Raw genomic sequence first — 24,956 nt, 5'->3', positions numbered from 1 at the left:
ATAATTTTCAGAAAGGGAAACAAACGGATCCAGGAAACTCAACTAAGTATGACCTCAACTGCGTTCAAATTCTTGGAACACATTTTGAAAGAGAAAGTAGCTACAGGCACAGATGTAAATGACACTTCAGATAAAATACAACACTGTTTACAGTGTGGCACAAAAAGTGGGAATGCACTAATAAAATCTGAGGCTGACCAAAATTTGGGAGATATTGCCTATACACAGGCAGACAGGATCATCATACGTGATTTGGATGACCATGAAACCTAGAGTGATAGAAATGGGATGAAATTTAATATAATGCAAAGTGCAAGGGACCAACAACAAGGGAGGCTGGCTATTTCAACGGTTAGTGCATTGGCCTTGTAAACTCAGGGTTGTGAGCTCAGTCCTTGAGGCGGCCTGGGGCAGATTAGACATTTTTTTTTTAAAAAAAAAAGTCTCCCACAGATGGTGATAGGTGCTGCTTTGAGTGCAGGGACTCTCAAGGTCCTTTCCAGCTCTGTGAAATGTGTATAGCTCCATGGTTTAGGAATTTTAGCTATAAGCTAGGAATGTATCAGTTGGAGGCAACAGAGGAGGAAAAAGACCTGGCTGTACTGGTCAATCATAGGATGTCTAAGAGCTACCAATGCAATGTGGCTGGGGGAAAAAGAAAAACAAAAACAAACCCCTAATGCCTCAGCAAGGTATTTTCAGAAAGATAGGTTGTGTTATTACCATTACACAAGGCACTTACCAGAACTCATCTGAACTACTATGTGCAAATGTGTTGTTCTCCAATGTTTAAGAAAGGTGAACTCAAACGGAAAGGGGGCAGAGACAGGCTATAGGATGATCAGAAGAATGCATCTCTTCTCATAAGATTTTTCAAGGAGCTTAGTTTATTTAGCCTAACCAAACAGCGTCTGAGGGGGGATCTGACTGTTCTTTATAAAGACGTCAGAAGGATAAACACCAAGGAAGGAGACGAATCATTTAAGTTAGGAGCTAATAGTAATGCAAGAACAAATCACTATGAACAACTGGTTCAGATATGAAATTAGACAAACATTTCTAACCATCAGAGGAGTAAAATTCTGGAACAGACTTCCAAGGGCAGCAATAGAGGCAAAAAATCAAAGTGGAATGTGGCCCATCTGCAACAGCTAATAGCAAATATCTCCAATGGTTGGTGACAGAACACTATGGGTATGTCTACACAGCAAAGTTATTTAAAAATAAGAGCCATTAGTTTGAAATAACTTTCCGAGCATCTACACAACACAATTGCTATTTCTAAGTAATTTCAAAACAGTGGTTGGCTTATTTCAAAATAGGCAAACCTCTTTGCATAAGGAAGGGTGCCTATTTCGAAATAGCTATTTTGAAATATGGGCTGTTTAGACAAGGAACAGAGCCTATTTTGAAATAAGCCATAGTGCACCCAAAGGCTCTATTTGTGTAGACACTGTATTTTCAAAAAGCTATATACTATTTCGAAATGCATTTTGTGTGTAGTGGCATTATTTCAAAATAAACTATTCCAGAATAACTTATTTCAGACTAACACTGCTGTGGAGACATATGCTACACGTGGAGTGCTCTGAATTCCTACTGTCAGGTGTCTGGCTGATGACTCTTGCTGACATGCTCACCATCTAACTGATTATCGTATTTGGGGCCAGGAAGGAACTTTCACACAGGTAAAAATGGCAGAGACCTTGGGTCTTTTTTACCTTCCTCTCCAGCACAGCAATAGGTCACTTGTTGGCTTGAAATAGTGGATTTGCTGTAACTTGCAATCTGTAACATATGATTTGAGGACTTCAGTTACTCAGCCAGAAATTGCATGTTTATTACAGGAATGGGTGGATGAGGTTCCATATCATGCAATGCACAGGAAGTCAGATCAGATGATCATGTGGTCTCTGCTGTCCTTTAGTCTGAGTTATATGAGCAGAGTTTTCCATTCCTCCTAGAAAGAGGAAAATCTGCTTCCCATTTTCTCCCACTCCCGAAAGTCTGAAAGCCTTACAACCATGATAAATTTTTCCACCTAGAAAAGAACTGTAAGAATCAGCAAGAGATCTCTGTTCCCAGGCAAAATTGAGACAAGCAAATCCAGATTTCAATCCTGTTAATAATCCAATTTGGTATTTATTACATTTTATTAAAGAAAAACAGAACTCAAATAAGCTGGAAATGCCATTTGAGCAGGAACAAAGAGCAAAAGTGAAGAGAACAAGAAGTCCTGTGGCACCTTATAGACTAACAGATATTTTGGAGCACAAGCTTTCATGGGCAAAGACTCGCTTCATCAGATGCACTGGGTGGGGGGTGGTTTCACAGGCGTATTTAAAGAGTGGGGTCCCAGTAAGTGGGAGGGCCAGAGCTGACAAGGTCTATTAAGGAAGGTGGAAATGGCCCAGTATCAACAGCACTTATCAAAAGAGGAAAAAACAAGTCAGATCAGACAGGGGGATGTGAGCCTTTGTCAAGAGTCTAATGGGGAGATACTAGCACCCAGAGCAGAGAAACTGCCTTTGTAAACTGCGAGCCACTCCCAGCCTCTGTTTAATTCATGATTAATGGAGTCAAATTTGCAAATAAATTGCAGCTCAGAGATTTCTCTTTCCATTTGATTTTGAAATGTTTTTGTGTCAGAACTGTTACCCTTAAATCTGCCACTGTCACTGTCACCCTTAAATCTGCCATCTTCAAGGCAGACTTAGAAGGCTGACTAAGTACATTTCAGTATCTACAGTAGCCAAAATTTGAATTAGCTATGCTTATTTCTGTTTCTCCAGAATGTTTAGACTGTAATTTGTCTAGCCTTGGAAAATGACGGCAGATGGTCACATGTTAACAAACATGTTTTTAAATTAGTAGGTAGCACCTTGTGTAGAACAGAGATAAAAATGTTAGCTGGTCATGGTCAATCTTATGTTTTCTGTGTTCCTACTTTTAATGTGTCTGTGCTTCCAAACAAAGGGAATCCAGGTCTGTAATTTGCCAACATTTACTCAATTGCAATTCAAAGAGATAAAATGAATCCACTGTGCACAAACAGAATCAGTTTTTCCCTTGAGAGGGTACATGCTAGCTTCTCAGAAGGAAGTTGTTTGTGTGACCCTTGTTCCAGAAGCCGAAGCTTGATACTTAATATATTGTCCGACATCTGTTCTTTCATTTTAGGTTCAGATTACAGAGAAAGTTAGCTCTGGGTACTGCTCCATATACCAGAGGCTGCACTGTGAGCTTCCTAGGTTACCTTCGGCTAACAAGGTTTGTGTGTCCATGTGGGTATTTATACCTCTGTTGGCTACCTTCAAGGCCACTGATCAAATGCTGTAACTGACATAGTGGACAGAGCCGCTCTTGGGTGACAGTCTGGGGGCACTGTGCATGGGGACAGCTCTTTCTCCCAAACCTGCTGTCATGAGGAGTTCTACGGTGTCCCCTCTTGTTGAATATGTGCCCAGGGAGGCCATGGAGAGGGCTAGGGAGGAAGCATGGGCTGTGGTTCTTTCGATAAGCAGTTAGCACTTAGTTCTGTGTTTTTATCTCACCCCACCCGCAGCCACTGCTGATGAATGCCTGAGTTTGTGTTTGGGGGAGATTGCAATATGAAGGAACACTAACTACTTGCAGTTCAATCCAGATAAGTCCAACATAATGCTGGTTAGGTTGCACTGGAGAATGAGGGAGAGAGGAAAAGAGGAGAAGCAACCAAAAATACGACAGCTATTCCGTGATTGTTCCCAAGTGTGGCTGCCAATCATACGTAGCTAGAGTTTGCAGTCTAGGGGTGGTGTTGGGGCCCTAAAGGTTGTGAGCTTAAGGAGGTTCCACCCTTTTCCCCTTTCAGGTCTTCACTTGGCTTTGAGTTTGTGCCAGATTCCTTCAGTCGTGGGCCTTGCTACTATGATCTGTACCTCCATCATTTCAAGGGTGGATTACTACAATATATGTAATCTGGTCCTTACTCTTCCGGGAAGCCTGTGAAAGAACAAACAAGTGCATGCCTGTGTCTTCTTTTGCTTTTTCATGAAATATGAAAAAGAACACAAAGTTTCTTTATTTAAGGGAAAAAACTAAACAAAACAAAAACCACAACCAACCCTGTTTTTCCCCACCCCTTGAAGTGGCAACATTTCAAGAAAACAAAAACTGCACAATTAGGAAGGCAGGGGAGGAATTTTTAATCTGCCTCTTTAAAACTGCGTATACCTCTCACTTCCATTACTAGCCACCATTTAACAAAAATGAAGCCTTTGTTGAGCTTCAGCACCCCTTTCCAATTAAGGTGACAGAGCTCACACTAAATGGCTACGTCTACACGTGCACCCAACTTCGAAATAGCTTATTTCGATGTTGCGACATCGAAATAGACTATTTCGATGAATAACGTCTACACGTCCTCCAGGGCTGGCAACGTCGATGTTCAACTTCGACGTTGCTCAGCCCAACATCGAAATAGGCACAGCGAGGGAACGTCTACACGCCAAAGTAGCACACATCGAAATAAGGGAGCCAGGCACAGCTGCAGACAGGGTCACGGGGCGGACTCAACAGCAAGTCGCTCCCTTAAAGGGCCCCTCCCAGACACACTTTCATTAAACAGTGCAAGATACACAGAGCCAACAACTAGTTGCAGACCCTGTATATGCAGCACGGACCCCCAGCTGCAGCAGCAGCAGCCAGAAGCCCTGGGCTAAGGGCTGCTGCCCACGGTGACCACAGAGCCCCGCAAGGGCTGGAGAGAGAGTATCTCTCAACCCCCCAGCTGATGGCCGCCATGGAGGACCCCGCTATTTCGATGTTGCGGGACGCGGATCGTCTACACGTCCCTACTTCGATGTTGAACGTCGAAGTAGGGCGCTATTCCCATCCGCTCATGGGGTTAGCGACTTCGACGTCTCGCCGCCTAACGTCGATTTCAACTTCGAAATAGCGCCCAACACGTGTAGACGTGACGGGCGCTATTTCGAAGTTACTGCCGCTACTTCGAAGTAGCGTGCACGTGTAGACGCAGCCAATATGTCCCAGGAGAGTAGGGTTGCATTTCTCAGCTAAGGTAAAATAAATCAAGATGGATAAAATTGAGAATAAGAGAAAAACACTACTGCATCTCAGGAGCTATCTTCTATCATAAAAGGGAAAACAAACAAACAAGTGGTACACTAACCCAGTGTTAGGGAAATCATTTGGATCACCTGTAATTCAACCGCAAAACTCAAACTGGTGCAGAATGTAGTAGCTCCTTTATTAATCAATGTTTGCTGCCTCAAGCAGATGCTCTGCCCTGGCTCCCTATTAAATTTCAGGTAGACTTTAGGTGGTCATTTTCATTTAACCTGCCTTGTGATTTGCCTGTTTAAGAGATTACCTCCTTTCCTGTGCCACCCTAGGATGAGGAGTCAGCAGAGGCATTCGAGCTGCAGGGTAAGAGAGAGCTGTTTTCAAGTTCTCATGGAGGGCTCCTGAAGACTGGAACCTACTCCTCTCTCGCCTCCTCCTTCAATCAAAACAGCCCAAATTCATTAATCATCAGGTTGTGCCACAAGGCTGAACTGTTTTCTCAAGTTTTTAGGGAGCACGTATAACTGACTAGCACTTCCAGGAATGAAGTGCTGGTTGCGCTTGATTTTTTGTCTTTGGTCATGGTCTGGAGGCCAGGAGGAGCAGGTGCTGGCTTTATTTGTGATGCAGCTGCACATTCAATATTTTAAGACACAAGTGCTCTGCATGGGCACTGCTTAGATATCTTGAACCATGAATAAACAATTCTTAGTCAAAATGATCCTGTCACGCTCAGTAAACAAAACAAAGTTCAGCCTCATTTAAAGTTCACTCCACTCCTTAAAAGCTCCCTTCTCCATTTATTTCAAATGCCCTTCTGCTTTTAAACCCTAAAGGTTGTATTTAGACTATACCAGCATGACGCTCAACTTTCCCTCCCTTGTCTGGGAAAGGATTCCTACTCACGTCTTCCAAAGCTAGGTCTGATGAGTTTTAGCACTGCAGAACTCTTTGGGAAGTCGTATGCAGAGTTAGGTTTAGTCTACACTTGATGGGTAAGTTGACTGCAGATATTCAATTCCAGCTACAACAACTGCATAGCTAGAATCAAATTATCTGCTATCGACTTACTTGGCTGTCCTCACTAAGAACGGCTGACAGAAGAGTTTCTCCCATTGACCTCCCTTACTCCTCGCAACAGCAAGGATTACAGGGCTTGACTGCCGACCCTGATATGTTGATTTTGTCCATCCCTACCAGGTACGTGAATTCAAACCCTGGAAGCTTGACCTTGAATGGGATGATCTTCTGGGTGATATAGATGTGGCTTTAGTCAAATTAATTTTTTCCTTGAGTCTGCCTACCGGACAGAAATGTTGCTAATGATACCATCTTAGTTAAAGCCCACTCTCATTGCATCTTCTCCTGGCAGTTTCCACTGGATATGGCAGTTTTCTTTCCCAGACCTAAACTGGTTTTGTAGTGGTATTGTGCACTCTTAAGATCTGATCCAAGTCACTCCTTGTGATATCAATGGCATACTATGTCTGAAGTGGCTGTGTTGAAAGTTAGCAGGAGTCAGACATCTAGTTGCCTTCAAAAAATGTCCTTCTTAGGAACTATGAGTAAAGTGCTTTGATCTCTCAAATGAAAGATGTTATAGACAAAGTGTTATAACAGGACCCTCTCAAAAGTTGGAAACTCCCCACCCTATTTTTTCTGTCTGTGCAGTGCAAATCAGGCCAAAAAGACCTGAAGCAATGTTTGTTACCTCTGGTCCCAGCCTTCCATTTTGCAAAATTGAATCTATATGCACCACACAAATTTCAGCAATGGCAAGTGCTATTAATTATCCACTGTACCCAAAATCAAAGTCCTGACCCGCTTATTGCTTTCTCTGTTTGGCATCCTGCATGCCATTCACTGTAAGCTCTTTGTATCCCATAAAAGTTCAAAATGACAGGGCACAATTGTATCTGTGGAAGTGTGTGGGAAGCTGCTGGTGTTGTACACAAGAAGGGAAACATCAGTGTCATGAGACTGGCCAGATGAGTGAATCTGGGCAAGACCCACTTGTTTTGTAAACTCTTGAGAAAACACACAATGCTGTAATGTTAGCAATCAAAAACACAGCACAGGACCTTCTAACAGAATGAACCTGGCCCTCTTTCTTTCCCACTATTGTTAACTTGTTTGGTCATGAGTAAATTAGATTATAAACATTTCTGGGCAAGGACATTGTTAGTTTATGTTTCTGTAAAGAGCTCAGCTCATTTCAGACCCTCTGTAGAAATGATTAATCATAATGAGTCTGCCTCATTCAGGGCCTGATCCACTGCCCATCAGGGTCTGGGAATTCTTCCTTTGGGCATCAGATCTCATTCTCAATCCCTGGCAGATAACTTATTGCCAGCTTTTTCCCTATGTGCATGTCAGTGTTCTGGCATTACTCAATCTTGCACACGGCCAGACTAAAAGAACTAATAAAGCCTTCCATACTATCCTTTAATAAACTGGTGAACCGGAGACCTGCTGGAAGAATTCACCTTTTTATGTGGAACACTGTAGCCAGCTAGTAAAAATGCAGCACAACCAGTAGTGACAGGGTCCTTTTTGATGAAGCTCTCCCTGAAACAAACCCCGTGTCAAATATTTTGTTCATATTTTAAGGGGGTGAGTTGTTATGAAACTAATTTTTAATTGTGTAGACCATCCATCACAGAAGGGATGCTTGAAAAATAAAATTAAAAAAAAATAAAATTATTCTAGTGTATTTTAGCAAAGATTCAAATGTTTACCTAACCCTTTTAGATAACCAGATCAAAACAAGAGTTAACTGCCATTAGCTGGTTCTCTGGAAAACTCTGCTGTTCTGATTTAAACAGCACAAAAGTAGCAAATGTGTTATGCAGGCTCACAAGTGTGAGGAAAGTGGAATTTTTACAGGGAAATTAAAATGAAAGTACAGTTATGTTCACTCTAAGGGTGTGGTGCGGGAAAGAGGATGAAAAAAGATTAGAGTGAGTCACACACCAGAACTGAACATTCCACTGTGGAACTTCCAGACTTCAGCTTCTGCTACCAGCCTGCTGACAAAAAGAACAGGTCAGGTCTCTTTTTTAAAAGTTTATTATTTACTGAGCTGTACATGAAATATAATTCCAAGCCTATTTATAACTAGAGGGGTTAGAGATTTTGCTGTTGGTGAATGTTACTGAAATTGGTTTTACAGAATATAAGGCTTTCATGGAGCCAGGTATCAACAGCAATTCTGAAAGCCACACTTATTAGTTAGTGATAGATTTGTACGTGTGGGGAAGAGGGAGGGGAAATCTGTACATTTCTTACTGTGCATATTTAATCATTGTGGTGTGCACAAAAAACAAAAGTCACTTTCCTGTGCACACAGAGAAATACTGAATTCATACCTAAAAGGTAATTTCTGGAATCAACTTCATAAGATGTGTAAAGATCATATTCATATTCATACTAGTAACAATGCACATCTATGAATAGCAATGTTGCTCAAAAATAATAAATATTAGTTTTAGGGAAAAATAGTGACAGTCCAGCATCAGGCTATTGTTTAAGACAGAATTCAGCTCAGTCAAGATTATATCAACTAGCTGATTGTGCCCTGCTAACAAGCCTCCATGCTCTATTATGCAAGTTCTCTTTTTATTACCCTTTAAGTAAATCTGCTTATCATCTTTTTAGATGACTCATTTCCAGATGACCCTTAATGTTTAGAGTATGGAGTTAGGAGACTTAGATGTTATTTCTAATCTGCTGACTAATCTTGGGCAAGTGCCTTAATCTCCTGGACCTCCATCACCCTTTTGGTAAAATAGGAATACTAATTTCTGCCTTTGAATTCTTCCAATGAATGTGCTACATATTTGCAAAAATACTACTGTTGAAACATGTGATTGATAGACCCTACCACTGGTAGAATAAGTATATAGCACTAGCCCTTGCTAAACAAAATAAAAATGAACAACATCCCTTTGTCTTCTATATTGTAATTTCACCATGCAGTAACGCCAGATGACAGACTTATACAAAGAGTTGAAAATTTCAATGATTAAAAACAAAACCTACTAACCAAAACCTCAATATTAACTAACTGGCATTTGATAATTGCAGAGCAGCTTTGTGAGCAAGCAAAGAAACAACTTTTAGACATAAGTATCAAATGAAAATGTTAACATTTCTCAATTTGATTAACCACACTCTCATATCCTTGCACATGAAATTAATAGCACGTTAACTTATTTGCAGAAATGGAACATTTTTAAAAGATTTACAGATAATTATAGACTAAGGATCTGGCAGCTGTTTTCTTTAAAGGCAGCCAAAGTTTTATGTGTTTTTTCACATTTCATAAATGCCTCCTGTCAGCGCCAGACAGAGCAGTAGTTTAGCATCTGGTTTCAGTAACAGGTTGAACCTCTCTAGTTTAGCACTCTCGTCCAGCAACATCTGTAATCCAGCATGATTTCAGTTAGCTGGACAGCCACTTATGTGTTTGGCCAAGTTTCCTATGGTCCCATAAAGTTTGTTTACAGACACCAGCCCTCGCTCTCAGTGTTCTATGCTGTTATTTAACTGCAATTTACCTCTAAATGTCTTTCAAGAGCCCAGTATGCATGCAGTGGAAATGCGGGTAACGTGGCTAGACAATACTATCTCCTGTGGTCTGGCAAACTCTCTTGTTCAGCAATGATCAGGTCCCAAGCTTGATGGACTAGAGATATTCAACCTGCATTCTGAAATGCTGTAACAGAGAAAACGTGTTCTCTTTTGTCAGGACTCTTTCCCCACTTTGGCACTCTGAGTGCAGAGTGGACACCTGCAAAAACTTACAAAGGCTTTACTTCAAAAACTCCACAAGATCACAGATCCCTTAGACCCTGGAGGGTAGAGCAGTCACCACCCGTCTCAGAAAACCCCTTTGACCCAGGCAGACACGCTAGAGAATGTCTCCCTGTAAAGTAAACTTCAGCTCCCTTCTTTCCTTACAGAGGGGCTGAGAACAAAGAGATCTGTAACTTGATAGTTGGCCTTACCTAATGCACGTACACAGACAGACCTCACTGACCACATAGGGATTAGATCAGTTACTTAAAATAAAGTAATATATACAAAAAAACAAGAGAAATTTAAATCCTGGGGTTGCAGCACAGAGAATTACTTCCTGGGATTCATTTTAAAACTTAAAGGGGAAAAGAATTAAGTTAATAAGCAGAATAATTAAAAGAAAAGGAGAGCCAGTTCACACCACAGTCACAATAACCACAACCTGATCTTTCCCTTCACCTTACATATCGATGTCTGACTTGGAGATGGTCAGGGTATTTACTGGATTCATTCCAACTGCTTGGGGGAAGCATGTTTCTGTGTCTTCCCTCTGCATTAGTCAGGCAAAACCCATCAAACTGCAATTATTCTCAGTTCAAAAAAGTTTCTCTTCCTCCTATTGGCTTACCTGAACACCCCCTGCTGAGAGCCCTGTTTACCCTTTTGCAGGTATTCATTTGTGAAATCTCTATACAGCATATTTCTGCTCTTGGCTAGCATTAGTCCAGTTTATTTCCAAATAATGGGCCATTCCAAGATTTCTCAGTCTGTATTTACAATTCTATGAAATTTCAGCAAATGATCAATTGTACATTTCTATAGAACCTGGGAATAGGGCACAGGAGGAAGCACAACAAGTGATTGTTTACAAGATGCAGACCAGAGATGGAATCACCTGAACTTCACGAGTAAAGGGCAATAAGGACCATCATAAAATTATTTATACCATATGCCTGTACTTAATGATTAAGTAAATCTGCCAGCATAACTTTTTGGAAACTCACTGAAGTTTACTGTTTTTGAAATATTTAGATGATGTTTAAAAATTCTCACTGTACAACATTGTCTCTGCATTGTCTACTGGAAAAACTAATAGGTGGTTTCCTGTCATCCTCAGGACTGAGACTGCCTCAGAGGGTATGTTCCCACAGCAAAAGCTTCTCAAGGGCTAGCTTACCCTAGAAAATGTGAATACATCTGGTGAAGATAACAACAGTAAAGGCAGCACAGCCCTGGATGTGTTCTCTGTTTGCAGGCCTATTCTGAAGCCTGCAATGTGCTGTCCTCACTGTGATCGCTACGTGCATTTAGCTGGATTCCAGCTACCTTTGGTAGGCTAGATTTCGCTTTGGAGACATAACTAGATGATCACAGGGGCCTCAATCCTGCACTCATGCAGAGCACCAGTGAACTCACTAGGGTCAGAATGGAGGCCAATTCTGGTCTACTATTTTTAGGCAGCTACTTCCCATGTGCAGCTGACTTATAACTGACGATTCACGCCTGCCCATATGTATACCCCTGCTGAAATATTCAACTGCAGGCCTCTCTTGCCAACATTTGCCTCTTTGGGTTCAGTTAGCTCTCTTTCTCTGTGTATGTCCTGTGGTAGCAGCCATAAGCTCCATCTCTAATTGTTTTGCTCAGATGTGCTAGGTGCTGTATAAAAAGGTAGGAAGATACAGTTCCCTGCCCAAGGAGCTATAGACACCTTGCTTGGAATAACATCTTGCTATTTTCAAACATATTCATAGCATTTGTTTTTATTAGTATTTATACAAACCCTAACCTGTTATCTAGGGCTCATTGACCATCTTTAAACATGCAATCAATTTAGATTTGTGTTTTGTCTCGTAGTTTTTACCATGAACTGGGGTGAAAGTACCTCAGTGGACTATGAGGATGACTTCAGTGAATCAAACTCCACCTTGGACTATACTCAGTATGAATTGCTTTGTGAAAAAGAGGAGGTGAGAAATTTCACAAAATTGTTCCTACCTGTGTTTTATTCATTGGCTTTCATTGTGGGAATTGCAGGAAATTCATTAGTGGTAGCAATCTATGCCTACTGCAAGAAACTAAAAACGAAGACAGATGTTTATATCATGAACTTGGCAATAGCTGATCTGTTACTGTTACTCACTCTCCCCTTCTGGGCTGCAAACGCAGTCCATGGATGGGTGCTTGGAAACATCATGTGCAAGGTCACTTCTGCTTTATACACCATGAACTTCAGTTCTAGCATGCAGTTTCTGGCATGTATCAGTGTGGACAGATATAATGCCATTTCCAAACCTCAAAGTCACCAAAGAGGTGGAAAGCAATGCAGTGTAACCTGCATCTGCGTCTGGTTGGCAGCCATTTTGCTGAGCATCCCTGAACTGATTTTTAACACAGTCAAGAAATACAATGACCAGTATGGATGCTTTCCTGTATTTCCAATGGACTTGGGAACACTCCTTAAAGCAGTCATTCAAATCCTGGAAGTAACACTAGTATTTGTGCTACCTTTCCTTGTCATGCTGACCTGCTACTCAGCGATTGCCAGAGTACTCCTTAAGTCTCCAAATATTCAAAAATCTAGGCCCCTTAAAGTTCTGCTGATAGTAGTGGCTGTTTTCATTGTCACTCAGCTGCCTTACAATGTAGTCAAGTTCTGGCGAGCCATAGATGTCATCTATTTGCTGATTACAGACTGTGACATGAGTAAAACCATAGACGTTGCCCTCCAGATAACTAAGAGTATAGCCTTGTTTCACAGCTGCCTGAACCCAATCTTGTACGTCTTTTTGGGAGACTCTTTTAAAATTCACATTATGAAAACAGCAAAAAATTTTGGACATTGGAAAAGAAGTCGCAATATGCCAACTGAAGAGATTTCTATGAATTGTGAAAGCCACACAGAAGAAACAAGCAGTTTTACTATATAGAAGCTTTAACACACTGTGTAACAGAAGGGAACAATTTTACAGCATCTGACGGCTATTTCCTCTTTGATGAAACTTAAACGTCCATGTTAGTCTGCAAGTCAGATCTGAACCAGACAAGACGTTGCAAAGCAGTTAAAAATAGACGACCAAAAACAACAATGAAAGGTAATGGAAAAAAAGAAAGGGATGTCAGCTACAATTCTTGAAAAAAAAAAAAAGATTTAAAAGCCATTAATCAAATGAGGAATGAATGGACTTAATTTCAATATGCTAACCACAACAGATATATAGTTAACATATAAAAAAGGAAAGAAAAAACCCATACGATGGCACTGAATTTTGTACCCCTGAGTTAATAATCTTCTGTCCTTTAAAACATAATCTGGCAGAAGTGCTTCTCAAAACTGTTTTCAGGTCTTCCTATTGATTTAAAATGTTTGCCTAAAATTGCAATTCTGTTTTTTTGTCCTCAGTTGTCAATTCACAAATGAGCGGTGAGGCCTGAGGGGAGGAAACAGTTCATCTCTGGTATTTCACAGAGATAGCAGTAAATAGTAAATGTAGTTTAGTGGTTTATTATTCCAAATGCGTGTGATATGTCTAAAAGAGTTCCTGTTCTGTAACACAGAGTGCCCTCTAATTATATTCAGCTTTCACTGGATTGCAGAGTCTTACTTCCTATTATAGACGCATGCCAAATCTTTGGTTTAAATCCACATTCATGTGCCATTACTCAGAGCCACATTTTGTTTCTCTTCTGTGACTTCTATAAAATGCTTTGGTAACTGACATAACAATCAGCAATGACAATGTCTTACATTGCCCAGGCACATGTATTACATGCCTTTACAGATACTTTGCATGATCCTTAAGGAAGGAATTAACAAGATTAAAAATATTGGCCTGTGATAGCTAAGAGGTAGACAATGGTTTAAATTATCCATATAATTGTTACACTTAAGTGTTTGAAGAATACACTACTCAGTGTCATTCTGCTCCCTGCAGTCTGTTTACATGAGTATCACTCAGAGAATGATTTTGGTAATTGGCTATGCACACCACATTAAAACAGTCCGAAGCTAGATGCATATGTCTTTGATGCAGAAAATAAGGTAAGGAATGCAGACCCCCGGAATTAAGAAAGGTAGCTAATCAGACAACAAATCTTGTGACTTCATCCCTGGTAGCACAGGGTAAGGTAGATGGTCATTTGGTTACAGCATAAGTTCTCTTCTCTAGGAACAAGGGAATCATGGGTGGTGAGTGAAGACCCAGCTGGAAAGGCAAGCTTCAGCCCTGCCCCTTCTACCTGAGGCCCTGCGCTTATCATAACCTCCTCCCACCCTCTGTAGACCCAGCCCCCAGCTCTGAATATCTCCAGGCCCTTAGTGTCACTTCCCAGCCAGCTAGAGCGCCTGGCAGCCAGAGGGCTAGACTGTGGTGCCATGGTCCCAGTCCTCCTGGGCAGACAGAGAGCACACACAATGCCTTCCCTTGCCTACATTACAGGCTGTCCATGAACACACAAAAAAAGAGGTGGGCAGAAAAGAGACTGGGCTCAGGAAAAGAGAAAGATAAACATGCAGGTAGGAGAATGATGAAAGTTTAGCTTTCTGACCCCCCAGTGTAGGGGAAACTATAAAGATGATTCTTGCCTGTGTTGCTGTAAGACAGTTTTGCCAGTCACTTTTACTGGAGAGATACTAAAAAAGGTGATAGTCTTATGAGATTGATCAATGTTATGCTCAGCAGCTAACTTTGAGAGGTTTGTTTAAATTATTATATGAATAAAATAACTTTTATTTATAGTAATAAAGCCTCACACTAGTGAAACTAACAGGCACTGATACAGCTAATGTTCTTCATCTGTAGTATGCATGCATTGTGGCCCTGGGTACTTTAAAAGCTGTGTTAATAATATAGTAACAGGAACTTAAGTCCATACACAAGAAGGAGCTCTAAGGCAAGCTCCAGGCATTTACATGAAGTGGATGCTGTGCTAATCACTACGTACATATAAATACAGCAATATAGTAAAGCTGGTACAACTATTAAAATGCTGATGGCAATGTATTCACTTTCACTTGTAATTAGATTTGTTAATATAAAATATATCCTTGCTTTTTATTAGTTGTATTATAGTACAGACAATTTAAATCACTGCCACGTTGTATTTGTGATGAGTTGAAAAGTTATGCTGTTTCAAGCAACTTGCATTCCAAAAAATAAACACTGCAAGTAATTGACATAGGGCCTAATTCAAAGCCCAATGAAGTTTGTGGGAGTCTTTCAATTAATTATGGTATACTTTGCATAGGTTCCAAATGCACTATTTAACCTGAAGAAGAGCTCTGTGAAAACTTTAAACTTGTCTGTCTCTCTCAACAAGAGAAGTTGGTCCAATAAAAGATATTACCTCCTGCACCCGGTCTCTCTGTTTTGATGAGAGATACATATGCAGACTAAAAACAGGTATACAAGAAAATATAATGTACGCTTTGTAGTTTTAAACTGATGGTCTGGAAGAAACTTGTATAAGATTAAAGAAAAGACATGAGACATTCTTCTTCATTAGGTTGGAATAACAACAGCCATAAGCAGTCAGTGATACTCCCAGTTCAGAAAGTGACACATTTACCAAGCTTCCTTTACACTTTAGCTCCTGAAGTATGGTAGTAGATAGAGCCCTCCACCTACTGGTGATTCTAGATATTGCAGATCCAACTGTACAGGCCAGAACTCCTAAATCCGGCATTCTCCAATCCGGCAACATGTCTTGTCCGGCTGGACGAGGAATGTCACTGGACCAGAGAGCCGGGCAGGAGGGTGCAGCCTGCGTTCTCTGGCAGCCCTGGGCTAAAGGGAGGGGCTGCAGGGGAGCCTTTGTTAACCCAGCAACCTCTGTGGGAGGGCAGATGCGCAGAGGTGGGGCTGGCATCTGCAGGCAGCCTTGCGGAGTTGTGGCTAGAGCCAGAGCCAGCTTTCCTCTGTCGTAAAGGGAACCTTCCCTGTCCAGCAAATTCTCTTGTCCGAAACTGGTCAGGTGCCAACCATGCCAGACAAAGGAGGCAGAATCCGCATAAGTGAATTATTAGAGCTATGTGCAGAGTGTACGGGCACATCTCACTATGTAGCTCCACCTCCTCCCACCACACATGTAGGTAACACTCAAGCTCCATCCCAATTAATGTTAATATAGCTATCACTACATTATACTTAACGGCTAAATGTAGTGCCTTGCATGTTGTGGCCCTGCCCTGAAAGGTGTGCATACCCTTCGGTCCCATGGTTCTCTATTTGCAGATTTCATTGAAATATAGTAGCAGTAACTCAAGTGCAATTTCATTGATCTTTTGGGGAATTTATTATCAGAATCTCCTGGGATGAGGGGCTAAAAACAAAATACAACCAAGAAACTTACAATGTAAGGGACTTATATAAGCTAGAATTGCATTAAGCTATTTCAGAAGAAAGTATTTATAGCAATTTGTATTTACGAGCTAGTAACTGCTACTTGAAATCACAGTAAACCATAGCAGTCATTATTTCAGTTACTTTGCAGCCATTTGACATGCATTTCGCCGTCATGCCTTCTTTTAAAAATGGGTGGGTTACAACACTCTTTATAGTACACTGCCAATTTAAGGCTAGAAAGACTAGTGCAGGGACAACAGAATTCCTTTATTCTGCACCAGCTATCATGGACAGGAATAATTTTTGTGACTGTGTGGTTCACCTTGTGGTCAACAGTACATTACTTAAAAGTCACACCAAGTAACTGCTTTCAAACCAGCCTGCGGAGACACAGAAGCTCAGAGTAGGATCTAGGAAAGTGGCACAGGGACTAGGGTACATCAGAGACACAAGCAGCTTGTATCAGCAAAAAGTAATCTACCTGTGAGAGCACCAAGGCCTCAAAACGAGCCTCTGGTTTTGAGACTTTTGCATTGATCATGAAAGTAGATTTGAAAGTGTAATTGAATTACAGTAAGGTCTCAGAGTACGTGAACTCAGAGTACGCGACCCCGCAACTGACCCCAATTCCTAGTCAACCCTGTAGTGCAATTCCCCGTTGCGGTTAACTCGCTCCCCCTGCCCTGGCTCAAACATCCTGGCTCTGCACGGCTCCAGCTCAGCCCCACCCCCACAGCTCTGCTCACCACCCACCGCCACCTCTAGCTCTAGCTCACCACCCCTCAGGTGCAACTCTGACTCAACCTCTGTTGTATTTCTTTTTAGTGACAGGTCCCAGAGGTGCGATACCGCGAGGGATGAAAGACAAAGACGAACATAGACAGCAGGGGGCCAACAGTTCTATAGTCTGAAGGCCCTGAGTTTATTATTCTCACAGCTTTTATAACCAAGTGAGAGCACATTATTATGAGAAAAGCAGTCAGCTGCAATTAGCTACAATAACTGGCTCAGCACTTCTATCTCTAAAAAAGCCACATCAATCCTCCCAGTCCTTGAACATGGACTCTCAAAAACACCTAATCAAAACAACACAGCTCCGGCGGCTTGCCTACACGAAAGCAGGTGTTCCGTCTAGATGCCAAGAGCCCAGCCAGGCCTGGGAAACATGTAGGAGGGAGAAGGCAAAACTCCTTCAAACCTCCCTGATCCCTGTTCAACCCCCGCTTCCGATTCACCACCCGTGCGCGGCTCTGGCTTACCCGCCACCCCCACCTCCAGCTCACCACCCCTCGCGCATGGCTCCAGTTCAGCTTCCACCCCCTGCCCTGGTTTAAACCCCTCGCACACGGCTCCAGTTCCATCCTCCCCCCTCCCCACCGCAAGCTTAAACCCCCACGCGTGGCTCTGGTTCTGCCCCCCCACCCCCCACGCAGCTCCAGTTCAACACCCCACCCCCAGTTCAACCCCCCTGCCAGCTCACCACCCACACCTGGCTCTGGATCCAGCTCAACCCCCTCACCTCAGCCCGGCTCACCACCTGAGCAGGGCTATGGCTCACTACCCACCACACACAGCTCCAGCTCAACTCCACTCCTCATCCTCCTGCAGCCCTAATCCACCCCAGCCTTTTCCCCTCCCCCACCTCCCACAGCCCCAACCCACCGCCAGGCTTAACCCTCCCCAACTGCCCCCCGGCCCCAGGACTTACCTTTCTGCTGCTTCCCCGGCTGCAGAACGTGTGTTCCACCAGGGAAAAAGCCAGAACCCCACTTATGCAAAATCCGGGTTACACGAGGGCGCACAGAACAGAACCTTTGCATACTCTGGGACCTTACTGTAATGTATTATATCCTGTACATTTAACTACCATATTTTGTTTCCTAAGGGAATGAATATAGCAGCAAATGAGGCTTGTATTTGTTGACTACTCAGGGACAGGCCCAGGAATAAAAGCGAAGCTGTGATTCATAGTGTGTTAGTCATTTAAATGCTTTGGTAAAAACTATTTGCATTGTAGCTTCAACGATATTCGTCAGTTATGCACCGGCTTATACAACTGTCCAGGAAGTGAGACAAGAATTGGTCAGACCAGGACTAATACCACAGGGAACCATGACTTTAAATAAGCATTCATCTAGCTTTCCACCACGCCCCCATTCCACCCATGAGCTGCCAAATATGAAGAAAACCACAGAAATGTGCAACACCAAGGATAAAGCTACAAAATACAGGGGTCATCTAATGGAGAGAGATATATTGAACTGCACAGTACTCATCTAGTTAGCTAAGTAGCTTCTGGAAAGGTTTAAAAGGTCATAAAAAAGAGTAACAGGTTACAAACAACAGTGCACACATTTGGCAGAATTAAGGCTTGGGCTTTGTGATTTAAAAACAAGCCTGAATATCACTTTTCCCACCATTTAAAAGAACAGCACACTGGTCACTGAAAAGATGCGTGACCTTCTCAGAAACAGAACATAAATTCAGGCCTAAATTCACTGTGTGGGAATGATGAGCTTTGTACTTACCACTGCTCCACCATTTCGTGCCATTGATTATATAGCTATCTCCATCTGGCTGAATGCTGCATTCCATATTGGTGGCATCACTTGAAGCAACATCAGGTTCTGCACAAAACATATTTATGAGCATGTATAGTGGTTTTGCAATAAGATACATCATTCATATATTATGGGAGGAGTGCCAGTTTTTCCACACATGCTGATCACCAGCAGCTTTAGCTGAAAAGATAATTTTAGGCACCCGGGGTGAAAATATTGACTATAATGTACAGTGTAAACCCAGAAAGAATGACAATTGCTATATGGGATGTACATCATGTTTTGGTGGGGACTATTTACATTACAAATTCACAGACATATGAAATCTTTGCAGACAGACTGTCACTGATGTTTGAAATATTACCTACGCATTTATTAGCTGCTCAAGTGGTACAGGCTGAACCTCTCTAATCCGGCATGATCTCGTCTGGCAACATCCATAATCCAGCATGATTTTACTTAGCCAGAGGACCACTGATCATGGGTGTGGCCAAGTTTCTCATGGTCCCCTCAAGTTTGTCACCAGTCCTGGCTCTCAGTGTTCTGTGCTGTTATTTAGCTGTAATTTACCCCTAAATGTCTTCTAAGAGCCCAGTAAGAAGTGGAAGTGTTGCTAATGCTGCTAGACAATGTTGACCTTCTGTGGTCTGGCAAATTCTCTCATCTGGCACCAGTCTGGTCCCGAGGGTGGTGGAATGAAAGATTCAACCTATATAATGTTTAGCATATTAACAATGTGTTTCATCAGTGTAATCTTAGTGCACTGTACAAAGAAGGGTAAGTCAACTGTATGTTCTGTCTATAAGAATTTTGTTTGGCTATTAATAAAAAAGGCAGAATGAAGCTATTCCTATGGCAGATAAACCATTATTAAGAAAAATTTGCAAGAAGCTGTAACCTGTCCATGTCTTACTAAAAGTATACGTGACACAAGGGGATCTGTGGATCCACACACTGCCTGCAGTGGGGCAGCTGCACAGTGACTAGGAGCTCCAATGGCCTTTATCACAGATTGGAGCTCTAGGGTTTCCTGCAGCCCAGAGCCAGGAGCTGTGGAGCAACCACCACCTGCAACAACTGGGGGCCTGCAGACAGGAGCTCAGGGATTCCCCTGACAACCACAGTGGCTGGGAGCTTGGGGGTTACCCCCCTGCCAGCAGCTCCAGGGGCCCTGCCATGGCCAGGAGCTGCAGGGGACCCCCACTGGCTGTGGTGGCTTAGAGCTCCAGAATCCTTCAGAAATGGCCAGTGTGTTTCCCCTTCCCCCTCAACACCTGCTCCTGGCCCCTATGAGAGGCAGGGGACCCTGCATCTCCCAAGTGCCAAAAGCTGAAGCCATGGACATTGCTGGAAGTCACGGATTCTGCAACCTCCATGACCAAATCACAGACTTAACTATTAATCTTAATTATGGGAAATGGCAACTACTGTGGCTGTGTGTGTGTGTGTGTTTTACATCTTGCAGAATCAGATCCTCTGGCTGTTGATAGCACACAGAGAGGTTGAAAGCAGTGGTACAAAGCCAAAGGTAGTAATACATACTAGCTTGTGTTTCTGCACTTCTGTGCACTACTGTGTAACATGCACAATATGGGGGCCAATTTTCAACTACAGAAACATTTACCTGTCATGCAGAAGCAAGAACTAATTTTCCCTTGAAGGAGAGGCTCGAGCCACTGTTTCTTCTGCTCTTCAGAACCATACAAATGCAGGACCTCCATGTTTCCAGTGTCTGGGAGATACAAGAATGTTTCCTATTGCAGTACAGAGCTCATACAGTATAAAATGTCCACTGTCTGACGGTTCACAGTTCTGTGGCTAAGGAACAGACAGGGCGGAGGGTTACTAACCTGGTGCATGACAATTGAAAATTTCTGGGGCAAAGAAGCATTTTCCAGTCTCCTCTGCAATTAGTGCATAGTCAAGCTGACTGAGACCACTGATGGCTGGCAAGAAAAGATTCCACAAGCCCTCTGCTTTGGCCATTTCCTGCCAGAAGAAATAAGACCACCACCCAACGCATCTTTATTCTGAGGTTAGGTTTTATGATTCAGTAACCAGCTCACCTCCCTCCCATCAATCTTGCTGTCCTGGCTACAGTTCTACCTTCCTGAACCTCTATATTCCACTTTTTGGCACAGCATTCAAATTTCAATCTCCCAGTCAAGCCCTCCCTAACTTTTTCCATGTTTACATCTTTCTCAGCATCTCTCCCCCACTCTCTCCATTTCTTTGTTTCCTTCATCTATTCCTGAACTCCAGGGCTTCTATCACATAAACCGAAAATAACCACCCAGATAGTATAAGCAAAGTTTCCATATATTCCTTCAAAAACACACCTGTTAAAAAAAAATCTGTCTGCTCCATGAACTATTCTAGCTAGCATGGCAATAACTCATGGCGGGTATGTGCATATACGTACTCCAGTTTGTACTGGATTTTTTTCCCTTTGAAATCTATGCTATTTGAATGAGGGGATGGTTAATTGTTCCAGCACACAATACCCCCTGAACTCCACTATGCTGTTGTGTGACAGTGTGCGCTGCTCCCAGGACAATTATCGAAAGGATCTCTCTGCACAGTGTTGTGGCCCTTCCCTTCCCAAGGGACAAGGGTGCCCCCTGAAGACCCAATGAATGCTTTATTTCAGCTAAATTAAAAATAGATCAGCAATGTGCGAGGCGTGTTCTGCTCATGTCAGCATAACAATGAAAACGGTTTCCAGTACAAGTAGAGCATTTTCCTGTGTGTGTGCGTGCATGCACAAGCACGCCTGCCTGCGTGCAGGGAAGGAGGAAGGAAGAGGAAGGCTCCATCAGGCTCCCCACTTATTCTCCAGTCTCACTTCTCTTTGTTCACATTTCTAGGCATTCTGGTTGTGAATTCATTCGTGCCATGCTGATTAGCGCAGGCAACCATGGCCCTCCACTCCTGTCTATTAAGAGTACTCTGGAGCATCTCCACAGTACTGTGGCAATGCAACCATGAAGTGATACTATCTAATATTTTCTCACGTTCACAGAATCATAGGGCTGGAAGGGACCTCAGGAGGTCATCTAGTCCGGTCCCTGCTTCAAGCAGGATCAACCCCCACTAAGTCATCCCAGCCAGGACCTTGTCCAGCCGGGACTTAAAAACCTCAAGGGACAGAGAATCCACCACCTCTCTAGGCAACGCATTCCAATGCTTCACCACCTGCCTGGTGAAGTAGTTTTTCCTAATATCTAAACTACACCTCTCCCTCTTCAACTTCAGACCATTACTCCTTGTTCTGCCGTCTGACACCACTGAGAACAGTTTCTCACCCTCCTCTTTAGAGCTTCCCTTCAGGAAGTTGAAGGCTGCTATTAAATCACCCCTAAGTCTTCTCTTCTGTAAACTAAACTAGCCCAAATCCCTCAGCCTATCCTCATAGGTCTTGTGCTCCAGACCCTTAATCATCTTTGTTGCCCTTCGCTGAACCTGCTCCAGCAAATCCACATCCTTTTATACTAGGGGGCCCAAAACTGGACACAATATTCCAGATGTGGCCTCACCAGTACCGAATAAAGAGGAATAACTACTTCTCTAGATCTGCTCGAAATGCTCCTCCTAATGCACCCCAGTATGCCGTTAGACTTCTTGGCTACAAGGGCACACTGTTTACTCATATCCAGCCTTTCATCCACCGTAACCCCTAGGTCCCTTTCCATCGTACTGCTGCTGAGCCAGTCGGTCCCCAGCCTGTAACCATGGTTGGGATTCTTCCGCCCCAGGTGCAGGACTCTACACTTCTCCTTATTGAACTGCATCAGATTTCTTTTGGCCCAGTCCTCCAATTTATTCAGGTCCCTCTGGATTCTCTCTCTACCCTCCAACGAATCTACCTCTCTCCCTACTTTTGTGTCATTGCAAACTTGCTGAGGGTGCAACACAGTCCCTCATCCAGGTCATTAATAAAGATGCTGAATAACACCGGCCCCAGAACTGAGCCTTGCGGCACTCTGCTTGAAACAGACCGTCATCCAGATACTGAGCCCTTGACCCCTACCAGTTGGGCCCAACCTTCAAGCCAGCTTTCTATCCATCTTATAGTCCAAGGATCCAATCCATATTTCCTTAACTTATGGACAAGAATGTTGTAGGAGACCATATCAAAAGCCTTACTGAAGTCAAGGTATATCACATCCACTGACTTCCTCATGTCCACAGAGCTTGTTACCTAGTCATAGAAGCTAATCAGATTGGTCAGGCAGGACTTGCCCCTGGTGAATCCATGTTGGCTACTTTTGATCACCCTCCCCTCTTCCAAGTGCTCCAAAATAGATTCCTTGAGGATTCCCTCCATTATTTTCCCAGGGATTGAGGAAAGGCTGACCGGTCTATAGTTCCCTGGATTATTGTTCTTTTCTTTTTTAAAGATGGGCACGATGTTTGCTTTCTTCCAGTCATCTGGTATCTCCCCTGATCTTCCAGGATAATGGCGAAAGGTTCAGCAATGACCTCTGCCAATTCCCTCAATACCCTCGGGTGCATTAAATCCAGACCCAGGGACTTGTGCACATCTAGTTTTTCTAGATAGCTCAGAACTTGTTCCTTCCCCACAGATGGCTGCCCTCCACATTCCCATACTGCATCGTCTAGGACCGTCATGTGGAAGTTGACTTTGTCTGTGAAGACTGAGGCAAAAAAAGCATTGAGTACTTCAGCTTTTCCTGCCTCATCTGTCACTAGGTTACCTCCCTCATCCAGTAATGGCCCCACACCTTCTCTGATAACCCGTTTATTGTTCACATGCCTATAGAAACCCTTCTTGTTACTCTTCACATCCCTTGCCAGCTGCAGTTCCAATTGTGCTTTTGCTTTCCTGATTACTGCCCAGCATTCTCCAGCTGTATGTTTATACGCCTCCTTGGTCAACTGTCCACATTTCCGTTTCTTGTATGCATCCTTTTTGAATTAAGCTGACTAAGGATTTCCCTGTTAAGCCAAACTGGTTGCCTACCATGTTTGCATTTCTTACTATGCAGTGGGATTGTTTGTTCCTGTGCCTTCAGTAAGACTTCTTTAAAATACTGCCAGTTCTCTTCAACTCTTTTCCCCTTCATCTTCATTTCCCAAGGGATCCTGCTCATCCGTTCTCTCAGGGAGTCAAAGTCTGCTCTTCTGAAATCAAGGGTCTGCATGTTACTACTCACCTTTCTTACTTTTGTCTGGATCATGAACTCTACGATCACATGGTCGCTGCAGCCCAGGTTCCCTCCCACTTCTATTTCTTCTATTAGTTTTTCCCTGTTTGTGAGCAGCAGGTCAAGTTGCGCACGACCCCTGGTCGGTTCCTTCAGCACTTGTACCAAGAAGTTATCCCCAACATGTCTACCTCGTCCTCGCCTTCCATTATACTTTCCTGTTGTCACAAAATTTTCAAGTGCAGACTTTCTAATTATAGTAGTAGTAGTAGGCATCCTTCAGTCTGCATAGACTATGGATCGCACCCTTTAAAGTTTCAATTGAGGCCTTCATTTACAGCGTCTATTGTGACTATGAAGACCCACAAGAGAGTGCCAGTCCTTGTTGCATCTCTTGCAGATGTAGTGGGTGTCTGGCAAGTCCTTATTGTGCTTTCTGTGCACTCGTTTCTCCTCTGCTAGCTGTCTGATCTTCATCTCGCCCTTCCCAAGGCCCTTATGTAACCCCTGCCTCCACCTGCTGCGGTCGTCTGCTAGTTCTTCCCAGTTGTCCAGCTTGATGTCTACCTCTCTGAGGTCTCTCTTGCAGACATCTTTGTAGCACAACTGGGGGCATCCGGGAGGTCTTTTGCCAGAGGCTAGCTCGCTATACAGGATGTCTTTTGGAATCCTTCCATCATTCATCCTGTGGACATGGCCAAGCCAGCGGAGTCGACGCTGCCTGAGGAGGGTGTGCATGGTTGGGATTCCAGCTTGCTCGAGGACGGCGGTGTTGGTCACTCTGTCCTTCCATGATATTCCAAGGATGTGCCTGAGGCAGCGCAAGTGGAAGACGTCCAGCCTCTTTTCTTGGTGGGCATACAGGGTCCAAGTCTTGCTGCCATAAAGGAGGGTGCTGAGGATGCAGGCTCTGTAGACTTGCATTTTGGTGTGAGTGTACAGCTTGTTGTTATTCCACACTCTCTTGCTGAGTCTGGACAGAGTTGTGGCCGCTTTTCCGATCCTCCTATTTAGCT

General features: G+C 43.2%; 2 protein-coding genes across 8 annotated transcripts in view; one reads left to right on the top strand and one right to left on the bottom strand.

The window, feature by feature from the left end:
* ACAD11 (acyl-CoA dehydrogenase family member 11) overlaps positions 1-24,956 on the bottom strand; it is a 69,205-nt gene that overhangs the window by 16,788 nt on the left and 27,461 nt on the right. For both annotated transcript variants that reach the window (XR_012644557.1, XM_074988280.1), the window contains exons 11-13: positions 20,623-20,761; positions 20,397-20,504; positions 18,740-18,838 (exon numbers count right to left, since the gene is read on the bottom strand). Coding sequence is in view for 1 of the 2 variants with exons in the window: in XM_074988280.1 (XP_074844381.1) it covers positions 18,740-18,838; positions 20,397-20,504; positions 20,623-20,761 (346 nt within the window). In the remaining variant the exon portion in view is untranslated. The remainder of the gene's footprint in view (positions 1-18,739; positions 18,839-20,396; positions 20,505-20,622; positions 20,762-24,956) is intronic.
* ACKR4 (atypical chemokine receptor 4) lies at positions 8,061-15,493 on the top strand. 6 transcript variants are annotated; one of them, XR_012644558.1, is made up of 3 exons: positions 8,061-8,112; positions 11,725-13,325; positions 15,115-15,493. XR_012644558.1 is itself a non-coding variant. In XM_074988285.1 (3 exons), the coding sequence occupies exon 3, from the start codon at positions 11,733-11,735 to the stop codon at positions 12,795-12,797; it is 1,065 nt and encodes a 354-aa protein (XP_074844386.1). In that variant the 5' UTR covers positions 8,070-8,112; positions 11,123-11,198; positions 11,725-11,732; the 3' UTR covers positions 12,798-15,462. The 6 variants fall into 6 exon arrangements, 5 of the variants coding, with proteins under 5 accessions (XP_074844382.1, XP_074844386.1, XP_074844385.1 ...); XM_074988285.1 differs by adding an exon at positions 11,123-11,198 and having other exon boundaries at positions 8,070-8,112; positions 11,725-15,462; XM_074988284.1 differs by adding an exon at positions 10,985-11,004 and having other exon boundaries at positions 8,075-8,112; positions 11,725-15,462.

The sequence above is a fragment of the Carettochelys insculpta genome, chromosome 2 (genome assembly GCF_033958435.1).
Source record: "Carettochelys insculpta isolate YL-2023 chromosome 2, ASM3395843v1, whole genome shotgun sequence".
Lineage (NCBI taxonomy): Eukaryota > Metazoa > Chordata > Testudines > Carettochelyidae > Carettochelys > Carettochelys insculpta.
Note: the sequence above shows the minus strand (reverse complement) of the source record. Positions and strands in the feature narration are given on the sequence as shown.

Bases quoted from the DNA above. Each gene is read 5' to 3' on its own strand.
- ACKR4 (XM_074988285.1), top strand. From the start codon at position 11,733: ATGAACTGGGGTGAAAGTACCTCAGTGGACTATGAGGATGACTTCAGT.